General features: G+C 43.0%; 1 protein-coding gene across 2 annotated transcripts in view; it reads right to left on the bottom strand.

Annotated features, from left to right (window-relative positions):
• LOC146785119 (uncharacterized) overlaps positions 1 to 23,448 on the bottom strand; it is a 578,200-nt gene that overhangs the window by 402,028 nt on the left and 152,724 nt on the right. For both annotated transcript variants that reach the window (XM_085633808.1, XM_085633809.1), the window contains exons 15-18: positions 21,450 to 21,482; positions 11,635 to 11,697; positions 10,892 to 10,954; positions 10,257 to 10,319 (exon numbers count right to left, since the gene is read on the bottom strand). In XM_085633808.1, the coding sequence (XP_085489934.1) occupies positions 10,257 to 10,319; positions 10,892 to 10,954; positions 11,635 to 11,697; positions 21,450 to 21,482 (222 nt within the window). The remainder of the gene's footprint in view (positions 1 to 10,256; positions 10,320 to 10,891; positions 10,955 to 11,634; positions 11,698 to 21,449; positions 21,483 to 23,448) is intronic.

Below are 23,448 nucleotides of genomic sequence, written 5' to 3'. Positions count from 1 at the left end.
TAACCAAAGCCTCTGGGCTGGGACTATAGACCCAATGATCTAGCTGTGGCCCTACTATCCTTAAAGCGCTGCAGCGCTGAGTATGCTAAGAGACAAGAGCCATCAAAAGGCCAGTCCAAAAGGGTGGCCTGCACATCTGGAGAAATCCAGACCCCTTAGCCAGGCTTGCCACCTGGCTGCTACTCAGGAACCCATCACTCTAGCAACAGAGTCAGCTGTTTCAAGCCCTGACTGTATGACTTGACAGGCTGCAGCTTGTGTGTCCAATAAGACCTCTGCAAAATGGCCCTGATCATCCTCCGGAAGCTTGGGAATCACTTCTTTTGCAGAATCCATCACTGCGTGTATGTAGCGACCTAGCAGACACATTGCATTTGGTGATTTTAAGGCCATAGTGGCTGTGGGAAATACCTTCTTGGCTTATTATTCAATCCTCATATATTCCCTATCCACAGGCGTGGATGGAAAAAAACCTTAGATTGCTTTGTAGAGCATGATGCCTGAACAACTAAGCCCTCAGGGGATGGATGCGCAGATAAGAAAGCCGGATTCCCAGGCGCTACTTTGTACCTTCTCGCCACTGACCTGGACACAGCGGGGGCAGTCATGTGCTTCTGCCATACATCTAGGATGGGCTCCATCAAAGCCTCATTAAAGGGGAGTAGAGGCTCCGTCACAGAAAAAGGAGAGTGAAAAACCTCTGTCAGGATGTTTGACTTGATCTTAGCAGTAGGCAACTGCAAGTCCAGTAGATCTGCCGCCTTCCTTATGATTGAGTAGTAAGGAGAGACCTTGTGCAAAGGAAGGCCCTTCGGAGAAGCGAGTTCCCACTCTGGAGACATATCTAAACCACTAGCCTCCTGCAGTCCCTCAAACTATTGCATGGGCTCAACAATCTCCCCTTCTTCAGCCCTTTTCCTGTTGCTCCTGGAATTCTTCCGCCTCCAGTAGCCTCTGTGCCTCCCTTCTTGACCTCATCTTAGGTATCAGCATCAGAGGTACCAGAAGCAGCGCTGGTGACTTCGGGGCAGGCGTCGATAGGTGCTCCACAGGGATAGCTGACAGCACCGGGCAAAGCCGAGACGGCACCAGACAGGAGCCAGACGGCACTGGAGAAAACTCCATTCTTCCCTCCAGGGATTGCACCGGAATCGAGCACCTCTGTGTTGGGAGAGGCCAACTTCCCGGGGTCATCGGCATAAAAGACATTAAATGTGCTTGGGCATGATAAGGTGGCAAGCCCATGTTGAAAGACAGCCGCCCCTTGGGGCCAACAGGCGCACCAGTAGGGTTAGCCGCCTTGGCAAACATGTCAAACCTCGCATTTAAGAAATGCGAAGGATCAGTACCTGGAACCGGAAAGGGAGGGTACGGATCCGGTACCGCCTGCCCAGGAACAGCTCCAGGAGGCTGCAAGACTGGCTCCGGCTGTAGCACCGGTGACCCTGAAGCCGGAGTGGTCGGAGGCGAAGGCGATGGCGATGCTCCCCTGGACATCAGAGAACCTCTCAGAGCCAAAAAGTGCGCTGGAGTCACCTGAGGAGAAGGAGAGGGTGATACTTGATCCTGTCTAGGACACTGAAGTACAGGAGACCCCAACTTTGGAGATTTATCCTTGGACGAGTGACACCTAGACCCATGACGCTGCTTTTTCTCATGCTTCCTCGACGACTTCGAGGTGTGCGGAGTCGGCTACTTAGACTACGATCTCATCCTTCTTCAGCTCCTCTTCTGCTTCTTTGTCCTGGCCATGAACAACTTGGCCTCCCTCTACTTGAGGGCCTTCGGATTCATGCGACGACATGACAAACATCCCTCAACGTGATATGACGAAAGGCACCAAAGACAATCATCATGGGGTCAGTGATCGACACGACATATGACCCCTGCATTCCCTACAAGGGTTGAAACCAGATTTCTTCTGAGCAGCCATTGCAATGCTACAATTTAAGGAGAACCTGTAACAATGAAAAACTCAGTAAATGGAGAGCCCTGGAAAAAACGTTATGCATCGACGGTGCGGAAAAAAGTGAACTGACGTCAGCACGCCGATGAGGTCTTCTTATTGCTCCGTTGACATCACGCAGGGTCACGAGCGGAGCTGTTACATCGTGACGTCCTCATTGATGTGAGAGAGCTATGGAGAAAAGCTTCCGTGGACTGATGCGCAAGGGGTAATTCAAAAGGTGAGGAATCCACAGGCAGATGTATCCATCAGAAATGGGGGCGTCTGGTAATATTGTGTGAGTTGCTGGCTTCCAGTAACTCACAATGATTTTCACTGATCAGAAGTAGCCCTCACTACAGAAATGGATGGAGACCCCTGGTGCAGACAATACTAACTTATCATCTTATTAGGAAAGACAGAAGGTTTTAAATAATGGGTAGAATGGACGGACATTGAGGAATCTGCAGGAAGATCATTACCAAAAGTAACAAACTTTTCTTCTGATGGATACTTCTACCTGCAGATAACTCACCTTTAAATAGAGTCCGAAGCAATACTTCACCTGGTGGTGGGATTGGAGAACTAAACCAAAGATTGTGAAGGCCAGACCGGGCAAACTGATTTTCCCTTCTCACTTGCAAATTCAAGCAGTAGTGCTTGGTGAAGGTATGATGGGAGGACTGAATAGGTGCCTTACAGATATCAGAAAGTTGAACCCCTCTAGCCAGGGCCAAAGTGGCCTGACTAAAGCATAGCAGATCTTGATGCAGAAGAGGACCCAGCAAGATAGAGTTTGCTTCTTTACTGCCTGTCTTTTCTTAAAGTGCTGCGGAAACAAATGATGGACGTAATGCTGAATGAATCAAACATTCACCCCCAGGCAAGAGATCTGGGTTAAATGCATTGTTCTTTTGCTCACTACACCACCCCAGTTTGGAACCAGCCATATGCAAATCAGTCTTGACCCTGCTCCTCATAGGAACTGTCCAGTCTGAACTGCCAAGCCGGGTCCTCCCCAGACGGGAAACAAGTATCCTAGGACTGGTTTCGGGGTCACACCACTCATCAGACAGGCTAGATTGAATCCAGTGGCACAGCGAGCAAGTGACCCATATCTGGGCATACCCATCCCACTTAGGGCGAAAAGTGCTGCAGCAACAAATGAAGGACAGAATGCTGAATGAATCAAACATTCACCCCTACTCAAGAGATCTGGGTTAAATCCATTGTTCTTTTGCTCACTACACCATCCCAGTTTGGACCCAGCCATAGGCAAATCAGTCTTGACTGTACTCCTCATGGGAACAGTCCAGTCCAAACTGCCAAGCAAGGTCCTCCCTGGATCGTAAAACAAGCATCCTGGGACCGGTTTTGGGGTAACACACCTCATCAGCCAGGGTAGCTTGAATCCAGTGGCACAGTTAAAAAAAAAAAAAATGTATATAGTTTTATATAGCGCAAACTTGACCCGAATCGGGTATCAGAGTGCTTTACATAGCACCAGTTGCATTACATTAGGACACATTCATTTTTGTTAGGCACTGGGAGATTAAGTGATTTGCCCAGAATCACAGGCTGTTCAGCGTCATTGCCGTGACTCGAACCTAGTTCCCCAGATTCGAGGTCGACCGCCCTAGCCGTTAGGCCAACTCCTCTCCCCTAAGTGAGCAAGGAACCCACGTCTGGGCATACCCATCCCACTTAGGGCAAAAAGTGCTGCAGCAGCAAGTGATGGACGGGATGGGTATGCCTAGACGTGGGTCCCTTGCTCGCTGTGCCACTGGATTCAAGCTAGCCTACTTCCCCCTCACCACATAGGCTTATCACAAAACGAAATACTAGCATGTAAACATCGGCACCGATACGTGCCCCAAGCAGTACGGCAGCCTGGGCTACCGACATCACACCACCACTAACTGACGCCCATTAGCATTACTGCTGGGTGCAGATATCGTGCTCTGTCCCCCAATTATTGACTTTGCCTTATCCATTTTGAATTAATTCACAGACTAAATTACACCTAAGTGAGAATGGTAAGAATTGGCCTTAGTACGAACTCCAGTTGTAGCAGGCTCCATTTCCCAGATGCTGACTTCTTGCATCTGACCTGGTCATGCCGGGGTATCTCTGAGTACTGGGAGGAGATTTTTACTGCACTTGATAGCATTCTGGAGTGCCACCTTGAGCGCTCCACCGGATGGCACTATTGGGATTCGAACAAGTGGTATCATCGGACAGGCATAGGCTGACTGCGCTTCTTCTGCTGTTGGAAAAGCGCAGAATGGCAATGAGATGGGGACGCCGTGCTTTGCCAACCGTAACAGACTGGCTTGCAGATGCAGTATACTGCCAGGACCAGCTCACCTTGTACTGAACTAATACCCATTCAATCAGGGCCAAAGGATATTTGGTTACCATTGATGAAATATTGGCGCACCCAGTCAACTGTGCTAAGACTAGATGATGACATACCTGTTTCATCCCAATAGAACATTCATTATTTAATTGTATGTAGGCCACCAATTCTGCTCTATCATACGATTGCAATGTCACTTAAACAGCATGTTAGTTGCCTTCCTCTGATGTGATGAACTGAATCAAACACGTCAGTTATACTTGCATGCCGATGATATTTGTTGTGCTGCTGTTTATTTGTTTTATTGATTTTCCTTTCATTCATTATAGGTTGAACTTTCAGAACCAACGCTTTGAATAGCATTGATACCTGGGAAAATGTCTGCATGTTTTGAGATTAGTGCATTGTAATGGAAATCCTTACAATGTTCTATGGCTGTTATGCCCACTGTATTATGGCCATATCTTTAATAAAGAGTAGGAAAAAAAGAATAAGCCACAACTAGCTGCTGATGGGCATTTAACAGAAGAAAAGCATTCTAAAGCATAGGGCAGTACAGGATGGCACAACCTGCCACAATCATTGGCCCTTCTTTACGAGCTGCGAAAGAGGAAAACAGGTTTGAAAGAGAACATTCAGACGGTGCAATCTAAAAAAATAGTTAATCCACATTAGCCCTTAGTCCTGAGCTGCACAATGAAGGCTAGAATGACAGCATCAAAATGTGTGCTCCGCAACCTAACAACACAGATGAAGCAGTGTAACTGTCCCCTGACCACCTCTTTGAAGCACATGCTGCACACCAGAAACTGGACTAATGTGTGTTCAAGCGCCTGTGTATGGTCCTTACCCTCCTCCTCAGCTCTCATTCTGGATAACTAATAAGATAAAGTTACTTTCCCATAAATTCAGTTCTCCTACTTTTGTATCTTTCATAGATTCACATGCTTGAATATTGCCTTTTATCATGCTCTGAATCCTCAGCTGTCAATGTTAACATATCACTGTCCCATAAACTCAGCACTAAAACAGCCACAGAGTAGCCACTTCATTATGTGAACCCAACTCTGACTGAAGGGCTAACAGCTCCAACTCCCAATTAAGCTTGCCAGGTGGAATGTAAAACTATGAAACATACCAAAGGTGGAGAACTGTAGTTGCAGGTAAGTAACTTTTCCTTCTCCGTCATTGAATATTTCATAGATTTGCATGCTTTAATAATGAATACCATAGAAGTAACATTACAATGCAAAAGTTAAAAGACTCAATAAATGAAAGTTACTTACTAGCAACCCCAGTTCTGGATCATAAGTATCTTTCCTGATGTCTGCTTCTCGTGGGATGACGGACATCACCAGAAGTGTGAAGTAAGTAAGGATACCTGCCTCTGTTTCCTGACCATGTTCGAAATTAGTGGGACAGGAGGAAAAGTGTAAGCTCAGACCAGCTCATCCACAGTGCATTACTCATGGACTGTGGCTATGGCCACCTGGAGTCAAGGTTTTGGCATTTTCAATTTCCAGTGGTCATTTCCAGTAGTGTCAAACAGGTTAATGGTCAAATTGGTAAAAGTACCTATGGAGCACTTGTGGGCTCAGTTCCCAGTCATGGACTAACTGATGCATTCTGCTTACCATATCTGTGATATTGTTGCTCACTTCCTGCAAGTGTTTCCCAAAGAGGCGTATTTTGTCGGGGATCACTAGATGTCAAGTCTCCTGTGCCAGTACTGACAGCTGGGAAGAGCAGGTTGCTCCCCCGCTTTTTGATGTAGTATTTGGCTGACATGTGGTCCATCACATCCAGAGCACACCTGATATTAGCAACGTTAATAACCTTGCCCTCTGCCACTAATTCTTTTCCTGTCCTTCTGAGGGTCACGGAGTGTGCTTTATAAGTTCCTTCTACTTCTCTCAAAGATCCCTAATGTAGCAGAAGGAGAGATCTGCAGAGTTGGCAATGTGTCAGTGGGTGGCATCTCCAACCACCTTGTGCTTGATCACAGTGTCAATGCGCTTGCTCCCTAGGGGTGACAGCATTTGCTTTTACCGGCTCTTTAAAGTTTACAGTTGTCTGCGGTTGTCTATAGCATGCTCAACAACCCAGAGAGGTACTGCACCACGTGGACAGGATGTCCACCAGAAAATCATCTATCTTGCAGCACATGCAATTTTAAGTTGTGGTGCCTAGCAGCCCTTTCTATCACCACATGGTATGTGGTGGTATTGTCTGGTGGAGAGGCTTTGTAAGGATAGGGCTCTTTGGATCATCAGGAGGATTTATATTTTAGTCCTCCCAGGAGTCGTCCCTATCCCCAGGGGTTAAGGGCTTTTCAAATGGGTCCTGCAAGTAGTATGAGCAGTTGCGATCTGACCAAGAGTCTGGCGGAGGTGGTGGTTGAGAGTACCTACAACAGATGGAAATAAAGGTGGGCTTGCTGCCCTGTCTCTATCCTTTTTTGGTGCAGGAGTTGTTGGAGGCTTTAAGGGAACTTCCTCCTCATAAGTGACCCTACTCATTTTGAGAGTACGGAAGGCTGCATATGTAGGCTCTAGAGGCTTGGTGAAGATCTTCCTCTTTGCAAGATTATCTTCTGCCCGAGTCCAGGACCTTGGACTGTTGAAGGAAGATGAAAGCCTCTGTGTCGAAGGTACCACTGGCATCAGCTTCAAAGTCTTCCGGGGCTGTGCTTTCAGCATCGACCTCAGCTCTGAAGGTAGCCGCTTGTGTCAAGGGGGCATTGACACTTGCCGTGGTTCAACACCCTTGGGCGGTGGTTGTTCAGCATCAAGCATGGTGATCGAGGCTGAGATGTAGCCGCTGTCAATGCAAGACCTGAGGATCAGTGCCTCTTGAGGTTTGACTCGAGCCTCGTTGCTCGGCTCCCGCTGGAGCAGTGCAGTGCTTCAATTGTGGGGCACTTTTTGGAGCAAGGTTGAGAATGACCCAATTGCATCAACTTCACTGGGACTGTGGGAGTCGTTTTAGTTTTCAACACTTAGGGCTTAAGCGAGGTTGCTCCACAACTCTTTGTTCAACGTCAGAGGCCTTCAAAGCAATTAACTAAGGGCTCTTGCCACCCTGGGCAGCTGGAATGCTGAATGGGCCTGCCTGCTCCTTCTCCACCTTGAGGAGGTCTTCGGGCTGAAAGGTTGGGAGGTCTTGGGCTATGTGGGCTGCTACATTTTATGATGTGCCCAGTGCCAGTCCCTGAGAAAGGAGTGTCTTCTTGCACCGAAAGGCACACCAGGCATTGCAGGGGGTCTTGTTGTGCTAAAGAATACATACACCATGCTGCTCAGACCAGGAGCAGTTGGTTTTGCAGGTTAAACAGAATTTAAATGGTGCATGTTCCATACCTTTCCCTACAGTTATTTACCAAAATGCAGACTGGGGTGTCAAGTGTTGTTGATGAACGGGAGTCCCTGACAGTGGTGCATCGAGGCTTGTTGTTCACAATGCGTCAAGAGAAGAGCAAGGAATCATGCAGAACTCTCTTGGCGGGTGCAGGAGGCATGGTGTTGTTCTCTAAGTCTTAGGATTCCGAAGGTCGAAAGGCTGGTCCGAATAATCCGGCAAGGAATGCAACAGTCCCAGAGCTGGCACTCGAAGTGCCAAACATGATGGCAGAAGAATACAATCTGAGGGGGAGTCATTATATTGGTGTATTATGGGCCAAGGAAGGGAGAAGTCACAATAGTCCTTGTGGCTCAAGACTTCTTCAAAGGAAATAAGTTGCACATGTCTGGGCCCAACAAGCAGAAGTATTCAGAGCACGTGTATCTAACATCACATATGCTACAACCGCACATATATGTGTATGTGTATATTTCTTAATAATAAATATTACCATTAGTCAATAAATGGAAAGCACAAAAAAGTCCTATCAGTGACATAGAAAACACTGTGGCCAATTTACCAAATCTCAAATGTTTTTCCACTCGATTTATTTACAATAATAAACAAGATAAATTCTCCTCGAAAAAAAAAACCCTGCTGAGCATAACATTGCAACATACCTGAAAAACATGTATAAATGCAGGGGAAAGTAACAGATCTGTACATGTAAAGAATAAGAGATTACCCCTTTAAGAATCTAGCACACCTTTCTATCCCATCTGTCCTTGTAACTGGCAGTAGTTTGGACCAACAGTTCTGAGATCCCCATACAACTTGTTGGAAATAACAAAACTTCTGAGGGGTTTCTAAACTCTCTTTCGTCCGAGAATATATTTGTCTGTACCTCTAAGGTGTCCCTTGACATCTAAGGAGGTTTTCAGTGTCACCATCAGAAATTTTGTTTTTCCACTCTTTTTTTAATAGAAATACCATCCTTTTTTGTCTTGTGCCCAAAAGGAAGGGTAAGGAAGGCAGCAAATGATCCATGTGCTTACTGTGGCTTGTTTCTCAAACCCCCATTCTGTGGAGCAATGACCCTTTTCCAAGCAGATTTGTAGGAGGACCCTCAAAGATTGTGAATGCGTCTGCCTTGGACCAGGCTGGAAGATGACATCAGGAAATTGCAGAAGCACAAAATAGCACCCAGTGTAAAGGTTCTTTCTACTGCAGCTGAATTGTTCATCCTTGCGCACTCTGCTAGGGGAAGATCAGGGAAAGCAGTAGGCACAAGAGGTACTGCCTGTCCAAACAGAGGCATCAGGTCCATTCGACGTTAGGATACCAATATCAAATCTGCATTTAAGCAATCCAAGAGAAGAACCTTAAGTGCAGATTCTTATGTGTCTTAGGTTAAGCTTGATTGGAAAGAAGGTGGATCAATTAATAAGGCCTGTGAGTATACTATCTAAGAAAGGTGTAGACATCAAGATTGTCACCTGGATTTGGTCGCTTAGTGGACTACTGCATCCACTGTAGGGGCCTGTGTTCAACCTGATGGTCACAGGTTCAAATCCCGGCAGGTCCACTCAACCTTTCATCCTTCTAATTTTGATAAAATGAGTACCATTGAGTTGGGTAACAATAAACATCTGTTATTCAGTGACATGATACCCTTGGGTGAACGTGCATTTTACAAATACACGTTATGTTTTGATGTCAATTCACATAAGCATTTGTGAGTATGGGACGTAGTACTTCAGGAGTACTCATACACTCCTTTCTGAATCAACCTGAAACATCCAACTCACTCTTGTGGACATTCAACTCTCTCTTCATAAGTGCAAACAGGGTGCAGTCCATTGTTCTCTTTATACTAATTGTATACGAACAGTCCCTGTTTTTTCCACTGTATACCAATTTTAAGAAGTTTGGAGCTAATACACAAAGACATTTAAGAGTACGTAAAAGTGTACACAGGAGTACTACTTCAAGTACCCCAAAAGATTCTTCTTTACAGGCCCCATTGCGTTGATGACTCAGACAGGAGGCTGTACTACCCAACTGATTTGATTTGCTAATGAGCGGTTTGTTATTCACTTTTAAATCAAATTTATACATGGAAGTATTATATATTTTTTAGACTAAGAAGACTTATCCTTGTGCAGGAACAATACAAGCTATTAAAGGTTTTTGCAAAGTAAGTATGACTGAGTAATAGAGGAATAAGCCATAAAGTTAACATTTATTTTTCATCACAACACATACCTTTAAGGAGAGTTTTATGTTACAATAGTATCCCAAATCAGGCTAAACCTCTGCTGAAAGCACATACCTTAAACATGACATACTGTTAAATGAGAAGGAAGCTAAAGTAATAACAAGCAGATAGGACCTATTGAGCTTCAAGGGAAATAGAATACTGCCTGCTAAGAACTATTTATACTATCCTTGCCGTAACAGACTATGGAATTCCTGACACTAAGTCAGCCCCAGCCTAAGTAAGCCCGAGGCTCAGCAGGTCTCATCTGGGGTCAGTCCCAACCTATGCCAGGTCCGGGCTAAGGAAAGGGACATTCTTTCTTTTGCAGGTTAAGGTAACAGAACTTGACTTACTTTTTTGCCCGTTGGTCCTGGCCCTCCGACTTCTCCAGCAGAACCAGCTCTTCCAGGGCGACCCTAAGGGAGTGAAAATGAGGAAAACAAATCCCATAACTGTTGATGCAAAAATGATTGCCTAGCAAATATATTGGTGCACCGTTAAGAGGATGCTTGCTAGGCTAGAGAATTGTAACACTAAGAGATGAAACTAATGGGCAATTCACACAACCTTAGTCCTAAAGCACTGAGGGGCCACTGATGTGCTACACTCACACTTCTGTAGCACAATACCACTCACAAAGCACCACTAGAGCAAGCACATTCTGAGTACCTTGCAAGGAGTCTTAAAGGAAGCACTACCATGACATTGCTCACACCAAGGAGACTGCTGAGGGAAGCTCATACTGAGCATTGTTCATAAGAAGCTGAAACTATTGGACATGCAACAAGATATTCACAGTGATTTACTGCTAAAAGGAAGCTCACACTGAGGCCCCTGATGGGAGGAGACACACACTGAGGATACCGCTTGGAAGAAATATGCACAAGACACTAATTAGACACGTTCACGTTGACAAAACTTCTGTGAGGAAGCTAACATTGAAATGGAATATCCTCTCTAATACATTTTAAATATTATGCACACAAACCTGCACCCCATGAATTCCAGGGGGTCCATTTGCACCTCTGATTCCTCTGGGGCCTCGGATTCCCTAAACAAAAAGGGATGGGTGAGATCCAGACATTTCACTGTCATTTTACTCTCATCAAAGGCACTGAGCAGGGGAAATCTTCATACAGCCTCCAATAATTTGATACTTCCTGCTTTCTGGTTCATTGTTCTCTCTTCTCTATTTCTAACCATGTACCAAAGAGGTGATGTCATGTTTTCTCTACTATGAAACCTTCAGGAAACTGTACTCTTCACTTTCTGCACATTTGCTGCCACCGGACTTCTTTTCTTTCTAGATCTTCTGTTTTCTATCACCAACATCCTTCCTGGCACTTCTTATCCCAAACATATTTCCTTTTAATCTATTTCTGTGTTAATCTTCCATCATCATATCACGTACTGCCCCTGACTCTTGATTTTAGTTGAATCCTCTTCCCCCATGTCTTCTCACTCCCTTATTATCTGTGTATATGCACCACTATTCCTCCATATTGTATATTGATAACAGTAATATGTTTTGTACATACCTTTCATTACAAAAATTGTGTTTACTTCACTTAACGCCATCTGAAGTCTACCCTTCCATTATTTGATACTCCCTTCATTGCTTCTCAATCACTTGCCTTCATGTTCTTCCCTCACTCCCACTCCTACATCAATCCCATGTAGTATCTATCTCTCCTCAAGGACCTGATGTGATGTATACTGATCCAGACTCACCTGCTCCCCTTGAACTCCTTGCTCACCAGGGGGACCAGCTAGGCCTGGTATGCCCTCCTCTCCCTGGATGTAAAAAACAGACATCAAGTTATTACACGAGGGCTCATATTCCCGTCTACAGCCATCCCTCTGATAAAACATCCCCCAAACACTACTTTCTTACTCAGCAGGGCACTAGAAGTCCAACCAGAACTGGCTCGGTTACTTCCCAGCAATCTTAATGATGACTCCTAGACTTCCCTCTAACACTCGTACATAATGTGGTTTTCCCTCCAAGAGAAGTGTGGCCAAGTTCTGGGCTGTCCTCAAAGCAGCCATAATAAAAGACAGTTATAATGTCACTTGGGCTTCCCCACATACTTTAATTTTCCTATAATTTTTAGTTGGTGGGGGTTCTTAGATGACTTTGGTGCTCAAGTGTTGTCTGAGGTGGGCCCTTGAATCTGTGTTGTTGGTATTTAACCATAACTGGCTGTACCAACAATTTGGCTCATGTGGTTTATTTTCAGCTGCCATGTGCTCCATTTACTGGTGGGTGTACATCCTCATTGTGTAAGACAAACAAATGAGTAATGACCTAGGTGCCTACCTATCATTATTCAAAGGTATCACTGACACAATTTCATGGGAAACAATATCGTTGACAAAAATATTGTGTCACAAATATTGTTTATAACAATATTGTGTCCAATACTTATAATGGTTAGTACAAAAATATCGGGGGAAAATATAGTTGGCAATAATATTGTCTCAAAAAATAAAAATTTTTTTTTTTTAAATATATAGAGTTTAAAGTAGTGCATCTTAAATATTATAATATATAACATTATAATTAATATTAAATACATTCCACTAATATTAAATACTATATATGTAAATGCACACACAATTATAAAAAAATATATTTTACATTATATTAATTTTATTTTTTAGTATCTTACATTTTAAGTATATATATATATATATATATATATATATATATATATATATATATATATATATATATATATATATATATTCTCTCCAATCCTAGTTTCAACAATTCAAAACAGGCACTGACTCCGTGGGATGCGGTGATTCAAAGAAAATCTTTATTCAATAAGATGAAACCCAGACGCGTTTCGGCGGACGAGTCCGCCTCGCTCACTACATCTGGCATCACTCAGGTATGTTTCTTTTTATCGTTTTGCACTCGTGACACAAGCCAAAATGGTTGTCATGGCAACCAACAAAGTGGTGAAGGACATAGAAGAGTTTCAAAAACGTGCATGGCATGACTCAACTTTACGTAAAAAACAAACATCACTGTCCACCTTTAACCAAATACCGAATGTAGTACAATATTTGTTATAAATTCACAAATGCGAAACTGAACACAGGAAAATTAATAAAATTCAGCAAACAATTACAATGCATTCTCTGTAGTTAATAAATTGCGAGCCACTGGGATATTGACCCCTTGTGAGAAACCTGGTGTCTGTCACTAGCCATTTCTATTCATAGCTTTTGCCCAATATTAGTAATAGTGGAGTGCTAGTACTATGTGCCTCATGATAAGATGCTGGTGCTATATAAAAACTACTGGCAGTCGCCAGTAGGTAGTTATAGTTCGGACCTAGTTTCCATAGACAAAGCGTTTTTTGTTTTGCCAATAACTTTAATGCCATTTGACAAATCTTCAGGAAATTTACAGAACTAGTACACCAATCACTTCAAAAGTTTCGGGGTGATTCGTCAAGCGGGGGCTGAGAAAAAAGGAGGGTTCCAAAAGGAATTTTCCCATGCAATTTCCCATTGGGATTTTAAACACGACTACAGCTCGAATCCTTAAATGGAATTTCACCAAAATTGGAAGAAAGCTAGATCTTGGTCCAGAAACATCTATTTTTGTAATCTGGTGCAAATGCATTCAGTTTAGAGTTATTAAAGAAAAAAGATATCTAGGGCATCCTCCATGAATTCGACAGATTTCAAAATGAGAACTAATTGTCTGCCAACACTTCAACCAGGAAGTGTTGGCAGCCATATTGGGACTCTGATTCGGCCGAGTTCCAAGAAAAAACATCAAACAAAAAGAAGGGGGCAGGGTAGTAATACCCTGACACCATTGGCCTGGTGGCTCAGCTAACTATAACTGCAGAATTTCACTGGTTTTGTATGAGTGAAATCTGAGCCTAACTATAACTTCCCTGTAACCTTTGTTTTTTTCAGTGAATTTCTAAGGTTTTTTAAATGCTAATTCCTAACTATAACGTCCCTGTAACCTTTCTATGGGTTGTTAACTAGTAGTCACGTTTGCAGAGTGGTAGAGACAGGGGGTGACACCTGCGACCAGCTCCCGCTGTTTGGCACTTGCTGGAGTTAACAGAACGGGTTTCTTACCCCCAAGGACCCTCAGCATCCCAGGGGACTTAATCTCCCAACCAGCAGTGCGCCAGGAGGCACGTTTCCAGAGTAGTGGAGAAAGGGGGCCTGGCCTCCGACCACCTCATAGCAATCATGCAGTGTGGGATTTACTGGAGGTAACAGTAGTTTCTGGCCCACAAGGATGCTCAGGAGGCAAGGGGACTTCATCCCCAAACAAGTAGTGCACCATGAGGTGCGTGTGCAGAGTGGTGGAGAATGGGGGCATGGCCTCTGAAGGCTTCTCAGCAATCCCACTGTGTGGGACTTACTGGAGGTAACAGGAGGTCTTGTTGGCCCCCAAGAACCCCCAGCAGCCAAGGAGGCTTCATCCCCAACCAACAGTGTACCAGGAGGCATGTTTGCAGAGTGGTGAAGAAAGGGGTCGTGGCTGCCGGTGACCTGCCAACCTTTATTTTTATTTATTTTGTCCCCGGGAACCCTATTCCTTGGAGCCCTGCCTTTTTAATAAAAAAGTTTTTTAACTAAAAGGCAGGGGGATTGAGCAGCTCTTCAGGCCACGGCCACGGGCACCCCTTCCCCCAGGGCCTGGCCTAGTTTTTTACATAATTAAAAAAAGAAAATAATAGGAGATTGGCTGTGCTACCCCACTCCTGGGCTGCTTTCGGTCCCGGGGAATTCCCCCCAGGCACGGCCTCACTTGTGGGTGCCCTGGTCCCACTCAGGGCACCCACTCCATTGGGGACCATGGCGGGAGCATCAAAGCCCCTGCGGTCCCTGGAGGCTCTCCACCTCCTGCGGGAGCCGGCACTGCTTTGACACCGAGGGAGCTGCTAACACGCAGCTCCCTCTGTTTCAAAGCAATTATGCTCCGCTTTGAGCAAGCAAGAGCAAAATACTCTAGCTTGCTCCAAGCGGAGCATAGTTTGCTATGGCTTGACGGGAGTTGTAATGCTCCAGCTAAGGCATAGCAAAGAGCTATGTCCCGATGTGGGCACCCCAGGACATAGCAGGAGCCAGCCCTGGGAGGTGGTGTTTCGTGGGTCATCTATGGCTCCAGGAGAGGGGCAGCGCGGCCCACTTCCATTGCAGGACACAGCCCCATGGAGGTGGTGGCCGCCGAGTCTGCAGGGGGGGGCTTGTGCCCCCCACCACATTATTTCAGATTTAGCCCCAGGGAGGTGGTGATCTCTGGGGTTGCGCGGGAGCTGGTGCCCCCGTGAAAAAGTTAGATTTAGCCCTGTGGAGGTGGTGGTCCCCAGAGCACAGGGTTGCTCAGGGCAACCCCCACATAAATTGTAAGGAATGAGGGGGAGGCCATACTAGCCTCCCCTGAACTAATTGTCATGACCATGTCATCAGTGATGTAATATGTGAGGTCATCAGCATTACATTGCAGGGGCATAAGTTATAGTTAGCTCAGGTAACAATAACTGCTGAATTTCACTGGGTTTGTGCGAGTGAAATCTGATGTCTCTGTAACCTTTAGTTTTTTCAGTGAATTTCTATGTTTTTTTAAATTCAATTTCCTCACTATAACATACCTGTATCCTTTGTTTTTTTAGGTAAACTTCTAACTCAGACGTCTAACCTTTGAGAGTGAGTGTGTGAGTGCATGAGTGTCTCAGTGGGGATGTGACTGGATGTGTGAGTGTCTGAGTGAGGCTGGGTGTACCTGCATAAGTGTCTTACTGGATGTGTGAGTGGGTGCATCAGTGTCTGACTGGGTTTATGAGTGAGTGCATGAGTGTCTGAATGGGTCTGTGAGTGGGTACATAAGTATCTGAGTGGGTCTGTGAGTGGATGTATGAGTGTCTAAGTAGATCTGTGAGTGAGTGTGCAAGTGTCTGAGTGGGTCTATGAGTGGGTGCGTGAGACTGAGTGGGTGTGTGAGTCGCTGAGTGGGTCTGTGATTGGATGTGTGTGAATAAGTAGGTCTGAGTGAGTACATGAGTGTCTGAGTGGATCTGTGAGTTGGTGTGTGAGTCTCTGAGTGGGTGTGTGAGTGTCTGTGTGGGTCTCTGAGTGGGTAAGTGGGTCTGTGAGTGGGTGTGTGAGTGGCCAGGCCACATTTGAATGGGGATGGGGCGGCGCGTCTCCCCTCCCCGGGGTGATTTTGGCCCCGAGGACCCCATCCCCTGGGGCCCGGCTATAATTCAATAGGGGAAGGGGAACACGTGGCCCAATTCCCTGGACTGTTTTTGGCCCCGGGGACCCCATCCCCCGGGGCCTGGACATAAACAAATGGGGAGGGGCCTCCTGGTCCCCCTCCCCAGGCCGAGTTTGTCCCCAGGGACCCCATCCCCTGGGGCCTGGTCATAAACAACCGGGGGAGGGGGGCAATGTGGTTGCCCTCCCTGAGCCAATTTCATCCCCAGGGAACCCATCCCACGGTGCCCGGTCTTTTCATTTTTTTATTCTGAATACGGGAGGTGAACCCCCCTCCCAGGGTCGGTTTCAGCCATGGGGACCCCATCCCCCAGGGCCTGGCCATTAACAAATGGGAATTATAATTTTTACAAATATATTACTGAAAACAATATTAAAAACAATATTACCCCAAAAAACAATATTCTTGACGATGATATTTTTGAAGCACAATTTGTTTCAATTACAATATTTTTAGATTTAGAATAGATTATCGAGAGACTCTGAAGGAGCTGTTGAGGGTGAACAGTGGCAAAAAGATTCCCTGGTTGAAACATGTGGCAACTTGGTTTAGGTCACTTGGTTTGTCCAATCAATGGGATCAACCCAAGGGAATAAGTAAGGCAGTGATACTTCCTGAAAAAAACACAAATATTGGGAATATGTGCATGACCAATATCTCTTAAGTACAAAAGTGGGTTGCTTGACAAGTCGGCTTCTGAGCTTTAAGCCTAGACCACAAATTTGAATTATTTCTAGATATGGTTTCCACACCATTAGCAAAGAGAATGTATCTGAGATTTTGATTGAGCTGCTTACCACTAAGGACGTTTGGTGATTGTGCCAGAAAGCAAGCTTCAGATAAGTGCCCAGTATGTGGCCTAGTTCCAGAAACAGAAGAACATGTTTTTGTTTCTTGCACTGCGTATTATTATTCTCGCAGGCTTTGGATACACCCAATCTGTTTAAATTTAAAAACTACACGTTATTTGATTGCACATAGGTTTCTAAAAACAGATACCTCAGGCCCAATAGTCTTTGCAGTTAGTCGTTTTTTGTTGAACGTCTGGTTTAAACATCTGAGACTGTCCTAAAAAGCATAGCGATTTGTAGGCCTCTGTAATCCCAATTATAGATCGTGACCTGATCTTTTTTTTATATAGAGATTTTATTGCTGGGTATTCTTTTTATAATAATCAATATGAACTTATATGTTATTGTATTCCTGTATTTTAACTATTGGTTCTTATAAGGTATGAAGTTGTTTAGATATTCTTAAATGTAGCTTTGTGGCGTTATAACCTAGTATGTTTAAACTAGATGTGTGCATTTTATTTGTACTTGCTTTGCTAGATTTTATTCACTGATAATAAATTATATTTCCTCTTTGAAATTTTGTATGCTTTAATGTTTTTTTTTTTTAAATGAATTAAGTTCTATTGATTGATTGAGTAGCTTCTCATATGTAATTGCTTATTACAGTTAAGTTGTGAAGTCATAATACCTGCTACTATAGCCAGTAGTCAAGGGGAAAGGCAGGTCATGGAGCATCATTACAGCTGCAGTTTGAATATATTTCTGATTTATAATCTCTTTGTGTAAAATGAAGAGCGATAAGTACAAAGATGAAGATTATACCAACAAGTTTATTTTTTGCAATCTATAATTCATTACAGGAAAAAAGAACTCTGCATGCTACTATTTATTCTGGGATACAACCTTTCTTAAAATGTCTTTACATGAAACTGAGTTTAATACATTGTTACTACTAATTACTAACTACTTTTTGTTGTGCTTAATTCCGCACTACAGATTCCACTTATGTACATCATGTCTGCAAATATACTATCTCTTACATAAGAGTTGCAAGACACCAAGGATATAAGCAATTTGTGGGATGGGTGATGATGTGACCTTGTATTATAAGGAATAAAAAACCCTCTGCTCTACAAAAAAGGATGTTACAAGTCATCTTGGAGTTCCATATCCTTATAATGGACCTCCTCAGTGACTTGTAATAGTCCTATAATGTATGACAGGGATTACTTTATCCAAGATAAAGGGCCATGAAATGTTTGTACAGTGTTTTAATATAGATGAGTTGAGAATAAACAAATACCAGTGATTAAAAATATGGGAAAAGTAGAAGAAGTGCTTCAGATCTGAAAACTGAAGTTTCAGAGATAATGCAGTTTGAAGCTTGTGGGTGTTAGATTGCTTTACTGTATAATTTGCGTAAGCAGAATAATACAAACGGCAAAATTAGTCAGATACAGACTTTCCATTTGTAATGGCGCAAGATTAAAAATTGAATAAAAAACTACTATAACATTTCTTAGATAGTCTAATGAGAAGAATTCTGTTCATGCAAAAAATATTATAGCAGGACGTAATTACTCTGTACAGAAATAACTGCGGACCTAATGATCCAGTTAGAAAGCTCTGCAACAAACAGGTATTTATTTAAACCACTGAAAAATGAATTGCAATTACAAGAGCTTTAAGAGAAAGTAGTCTCTTCCTCTGAAAATAAACATCCACGACAGGCATGGAGAGAGGTGAAGAGCCAGTAAAATCTTTCATAAAGAACAAATGAAAGAGGCATGAGCAAGAGACATAATTTAATATTGTTAAAGACAATTATATCAAAACTGTATTAAATGCAATAAAGAAAGTTATATTAAACTGTACATTATCTATTCAGTTTTGAGATGATAGGATCAAGTGGTCTTCTAAAGTAAGGTGCCACGGTGGTGTGCGCAAATTTACATTTTCTTATTCAGTCATTCAAGTAAATCTGACATGTTTAGAAGGTGTCCTGCAGAATACAAGAAGTACATTTTGAAAGACAATGCCCAAAAAAGTGTGATCAAAAGTGCATTGGGGCATTCACCTGTCAGGCTCTAAGACTATGGAACTCACTACATGAAAACAATGGACTGTCCCTAACCGTGCTGTACTTTCTAAGCGCCCTTCAGACCAACATATTCAGGAACAAATCTTGAATACCAAAACTCGCCAATTTCTTTTTGCAAGCTTCTACAAATCTAGTTATTTTATCTAGTCATTGTCACTGCAAGTTCACCGGGTGAACTGCAATAGTTTTTTGTCCATTATTGTAAAGCACAACATTGCCTTATATGTGAGGGTGACCCTTGTAAAAACATAGGGGCCGATTCACAGAAATAACTTAAGATAAAATCCTAAACTTACTACTTTTGGTATTCACAGAAGGCATTTAGTAGTAGTAAAGTTAGGATTTTGTCTTAAATTTGACTTAAGACAAACTTAAGACAGACTTAAGACAGACTTAAGACAGACTTAAGACAGACTTAAGACAAACTTAAGGCAAACGTAAGACAGACTTTAAGACAGACTTAAGACAGACTTAAGACAGACTTAAGACAGACTTAAGACAGACTTAAGACAGACTTAAGACAGACCTAAGACAGACTTAAGACAGACTTAGGACAGACTTAAGACAAACTTAAGACAAAATCCTAACTTAAGTCTGTCTTAAGTCTGTCTTAAGTCTGTCTTAAATCTGTCTTAATTCTGTCTTAAGTTTGTCTTAAGTTTGTCTTAAGTCAAATTTAAGACAAAATCCTAACTTTACTACTACTAAATGCCTTCTGTGAATACCAAAAGTAGTAAGTTTAGGATTTTGTCTTACGTTACTTCTGTGAATCAGGCCCATAGATAAGTAGAAGAGACCTTTAAAAGTGCACTCTAAGTTTTATGTGACTTTTTAGAGGTGAAGGCCAGAAAATATGTGTTAATTTACAGGGATATTGACAATGTCAAGAAAAGAAAATAACTTCAGCAAACTATCAAAAGAAGTTGGTTACAGTGTGCCGTTATATTTTACCAATCAAACAAAACAGCCTGCCAGATAGAGATTAGTAGGGCAGCAGTGGGTGGAGTCAGGATTACTTGACTTCTGAAACAGAACATTATAGCATGCTTATTTCAGTCGCTTTTGTGTAATCTATTGATATGGATTCTATTTTTAGACCTTGCCAGACTGGAGAGCTAGCAGCTAGCCATCTACTTACTATTGGGGGCTGATGACATTTAGGGGTCACTTTGAAAGTAGTTTTTGTTCTGAAATTCCTTTTTATTTTAAAAGGGTAGTTTTTAAAAAAAATAATTTCAGACGAGCCAAGAGCTTTTGAAAGGAAGTTACATTTTAAGAAAGAGAAAATAATAAGGAGTGAAAAGGAGGGATACAATTCCATAAAGAAAAGGTGGTGTTGATGGCAGTTCATTCTGAGTTGGAGCGCTGATGACTTCTCACGCTCCATCATTAAAGGTATTATGGCCAAAAGATCAAAGATAACAGATGAATAGCGAACGAACTGACTTATTCTCTAATAAAATGCAAAGTGTAATTACACTAATATCAATGGTGCGAAATGTGAAGAACTGCTGCATATTATTGAGCTCTGTGTGAAGAAACCCGTGAGTATTCATACACTTGTATTAAAAGGTTACTATGTACGTGGAAATCATTGTTGGTGCTTTGAGTAAAGTTTGTAATCTGCCTGGGTCTTAATATACCAGTCAACAAATACTTTTCAGAATCAGTGAATAACAAAATGTCAAACCACATGAAGGGCACTGGGATAAGATGCAGCTCGTTCTGTCATCAACATTTGTTGCCTTCTTAGTTCTACCTTCAGTATCTGGGCCCTGCGCAGGCTGCAGTAAACAGGGCTAATTCAGGAGCAAGCTGGCTCTCCCCACCTTTGGTATGTGTATCTGGTGCCAGGGTCCATGATTTTAGGCACTGGTTATCAGCCACTGCTAAAACTCCATGATCAACAACTCGTTGCAGTTCAGTCAAGGAAGGACTCGGCACTATGTACCTCAGCTCGGCCATTAAAAGGGGTGCTGATGCAAGGATTACGGCAGCTAGGATTGGGCACATCCTCAACATGTACCACCAACAGAGCAATGGCACCACTGGGAGAAGCATACTACTTCTCTCTGCTTGCAACATCTGGAGATTGCACATGGCTGGAGACAGCAGGGGTCGGGATCAGCCCAGCTCTGCCATAAACCTCAGGTGCCAGTGTGTTGCTGGACAAAGCAGAAGCCTGCCTCTCTTGCACTGTGCCAACCCCATCTAACCATGCATCTGGTGCTTGTGCAGATGGAGAAACAAAAACAAAACAGCACTTCCCAGCTCAATTATTGTTCGCCAACAAGCTACAACTGACGATCACTGCAAAGCCAGACACAGAAAGCAATGTGGCCATAAAAGGAAAACTTAAGAAAGGTGATGAAAAGGTTGGTCTCACCATAGGTCCACGTATCCCTTTGTGACAAGTGCCCTGGAACAAAAGAAGGAAAACAATTAAAACTACACTGCAGTGGTGATATTTTACCTTTTATGAACGTGAGAGAATCCCACGATGAAGAATTTAAAATACATTTGCTTGGCATGAAGTTACAGTGTTCCTGAGGCTTATTAGCATAAAGATGCAGAAATATTAAATATAGATAGATAAATGGGGATCACCGATTACGAACACAAAGTAAGTAGACAGGACACAACATGTTAGCTCACAGCATGCATAATGAAAGCCCAGCAGTCAGTAATGTAAGCTCACAGGGCATAGAATGTACACTATGATGGTGCACGCTGTAAGCTCACAGGACACAATGTATGCTCATAGGGCGCACAATGTAAACTCACTGAATGCACAATGTAATTTCACTGAATACACAATCAAAGTTCCTTTGAAGGACAATGTAAGGTCACTGGACACACAATACAAGGTCAATAGACAGAACATACAGTCACTGAACATACAACGCAATCTCACTGGACTACAATATAAACTGACGACACACAAAATCTCAACGGACATACAATATAAACTCAAAAGGGCACAATTTAGGCCCAGAGAGCAAATGAGATACAATGTAAGGCTACTAGACACATAATGTAAGTTCACCGTGCATACAATACGAGCTCAAAGGATATACAATTTAAGCTCAAAATATGTACAATTTAAGGTCAGAGGGCGCACAGTGTAAGTGGATTTGTATTGGAAACTCATATGGCATACAAAGTAGACTCATAAGGCAAAAATGTATGCTCACTAGAGACACAATGTAAGGTAATTGGACACACACTGTAAGCTCACAGGTCACATATTGTAAGTTCACTTGGCCATAATGTAAGCCTCACACTACACATTATATAAGCTCACAAATTAAGCTCAAAGGATTCACAATTGAAGTTCAAAAGGTGCACAATGTAATATCAAAAGATGTGCATTGTAAGCTTGCAGGGCACACAGTCTAAGCTCAAGGGGATACAATATAAGCTTAGTGAACGCACAGTGTAAGCTTTCCGGGTACACACTGTAAAGTCACAGGACACACACTGTAAGGTTATTGGACACATAAGATAAGGTCACAGTGCACACAATGTAAGCTCAATAAACACACAATGTAAGGTAACTAAACCGAGAATGTAAGCTCAATGGACAATTCTGTACGTTAATAAGAAACACAGTGTTGTCTCACAGGGCTTATCATGTAAGTTCAAAAGACATACAATTTAACACCAAAAGGGCGCACAATTTAAGCTCATAGGAAACACAATGTAAGCTCTAAGGACATATAATGTAAGATTAAAGCATGTGGAATGTACACTTAGAGGACACATATTGTACGTTCAGATAACACTCAATGTATTACTGTGCATCCTCTAAAGGACCCACAGAGTCAGCTCACAGAAAACACAATGCAAGCCTGCATGAGCACAATTCAAGTGTGCACGACCAGCAATGCATTTTAAAAGGGCAAACAAAGGGGCAGAAAATTCATTCTGCGCCTACGTTTACAGGGGGGATAATCCATACTCCTTTATTCACAATCTAACTTCAAAGTGCATACAATGTAAAATCACAGGACATACAATGTAAGTACAAAGGACAAACAGCATTAGCTTCCATGATCCACAATATAAGCTCACAGATCACACAAAGTTAGCTCACAGTGAAAGCAATACAAGCTTGCAGCACACAATACAAACTCACAGGTTACACAATGCAGCTCACAGGTCTACACAACTTGTGCACTCCGGACAAAAAAAAGCAAACTTATCTGACACACAATATAAACAGGACACACAGTGCTGAGCCATGGGTCAGACAATGTAGTCTGAACAGTCACAAAATGTAATCTCAAAGGACCCAAAATATGAACTCACAATATACAAAATGTTAATCTCACATGACATACAACGCAAGCTTACAGGACAATTTAAGCTGACAGCACACCATT

Source organism: Triturus cristatus, chromosome 11, assembly GCF_964204655.1.
Source record: "Triturus cristatus chromosome 11, aTriCri1.1, whole genome shotgun sequence".
Classification (NCBI taxonomy): Eukaryota; Metazoa; Chordata; class Amphibia; order Caudata; family Salamandridae; genus Triturus; species Triturus cristatus.
The sequence above is the reverse complement of the archived record's forward strand: the minus strand, read 5'-3'. Positions and strand labels throughout refer to the sequence as shown.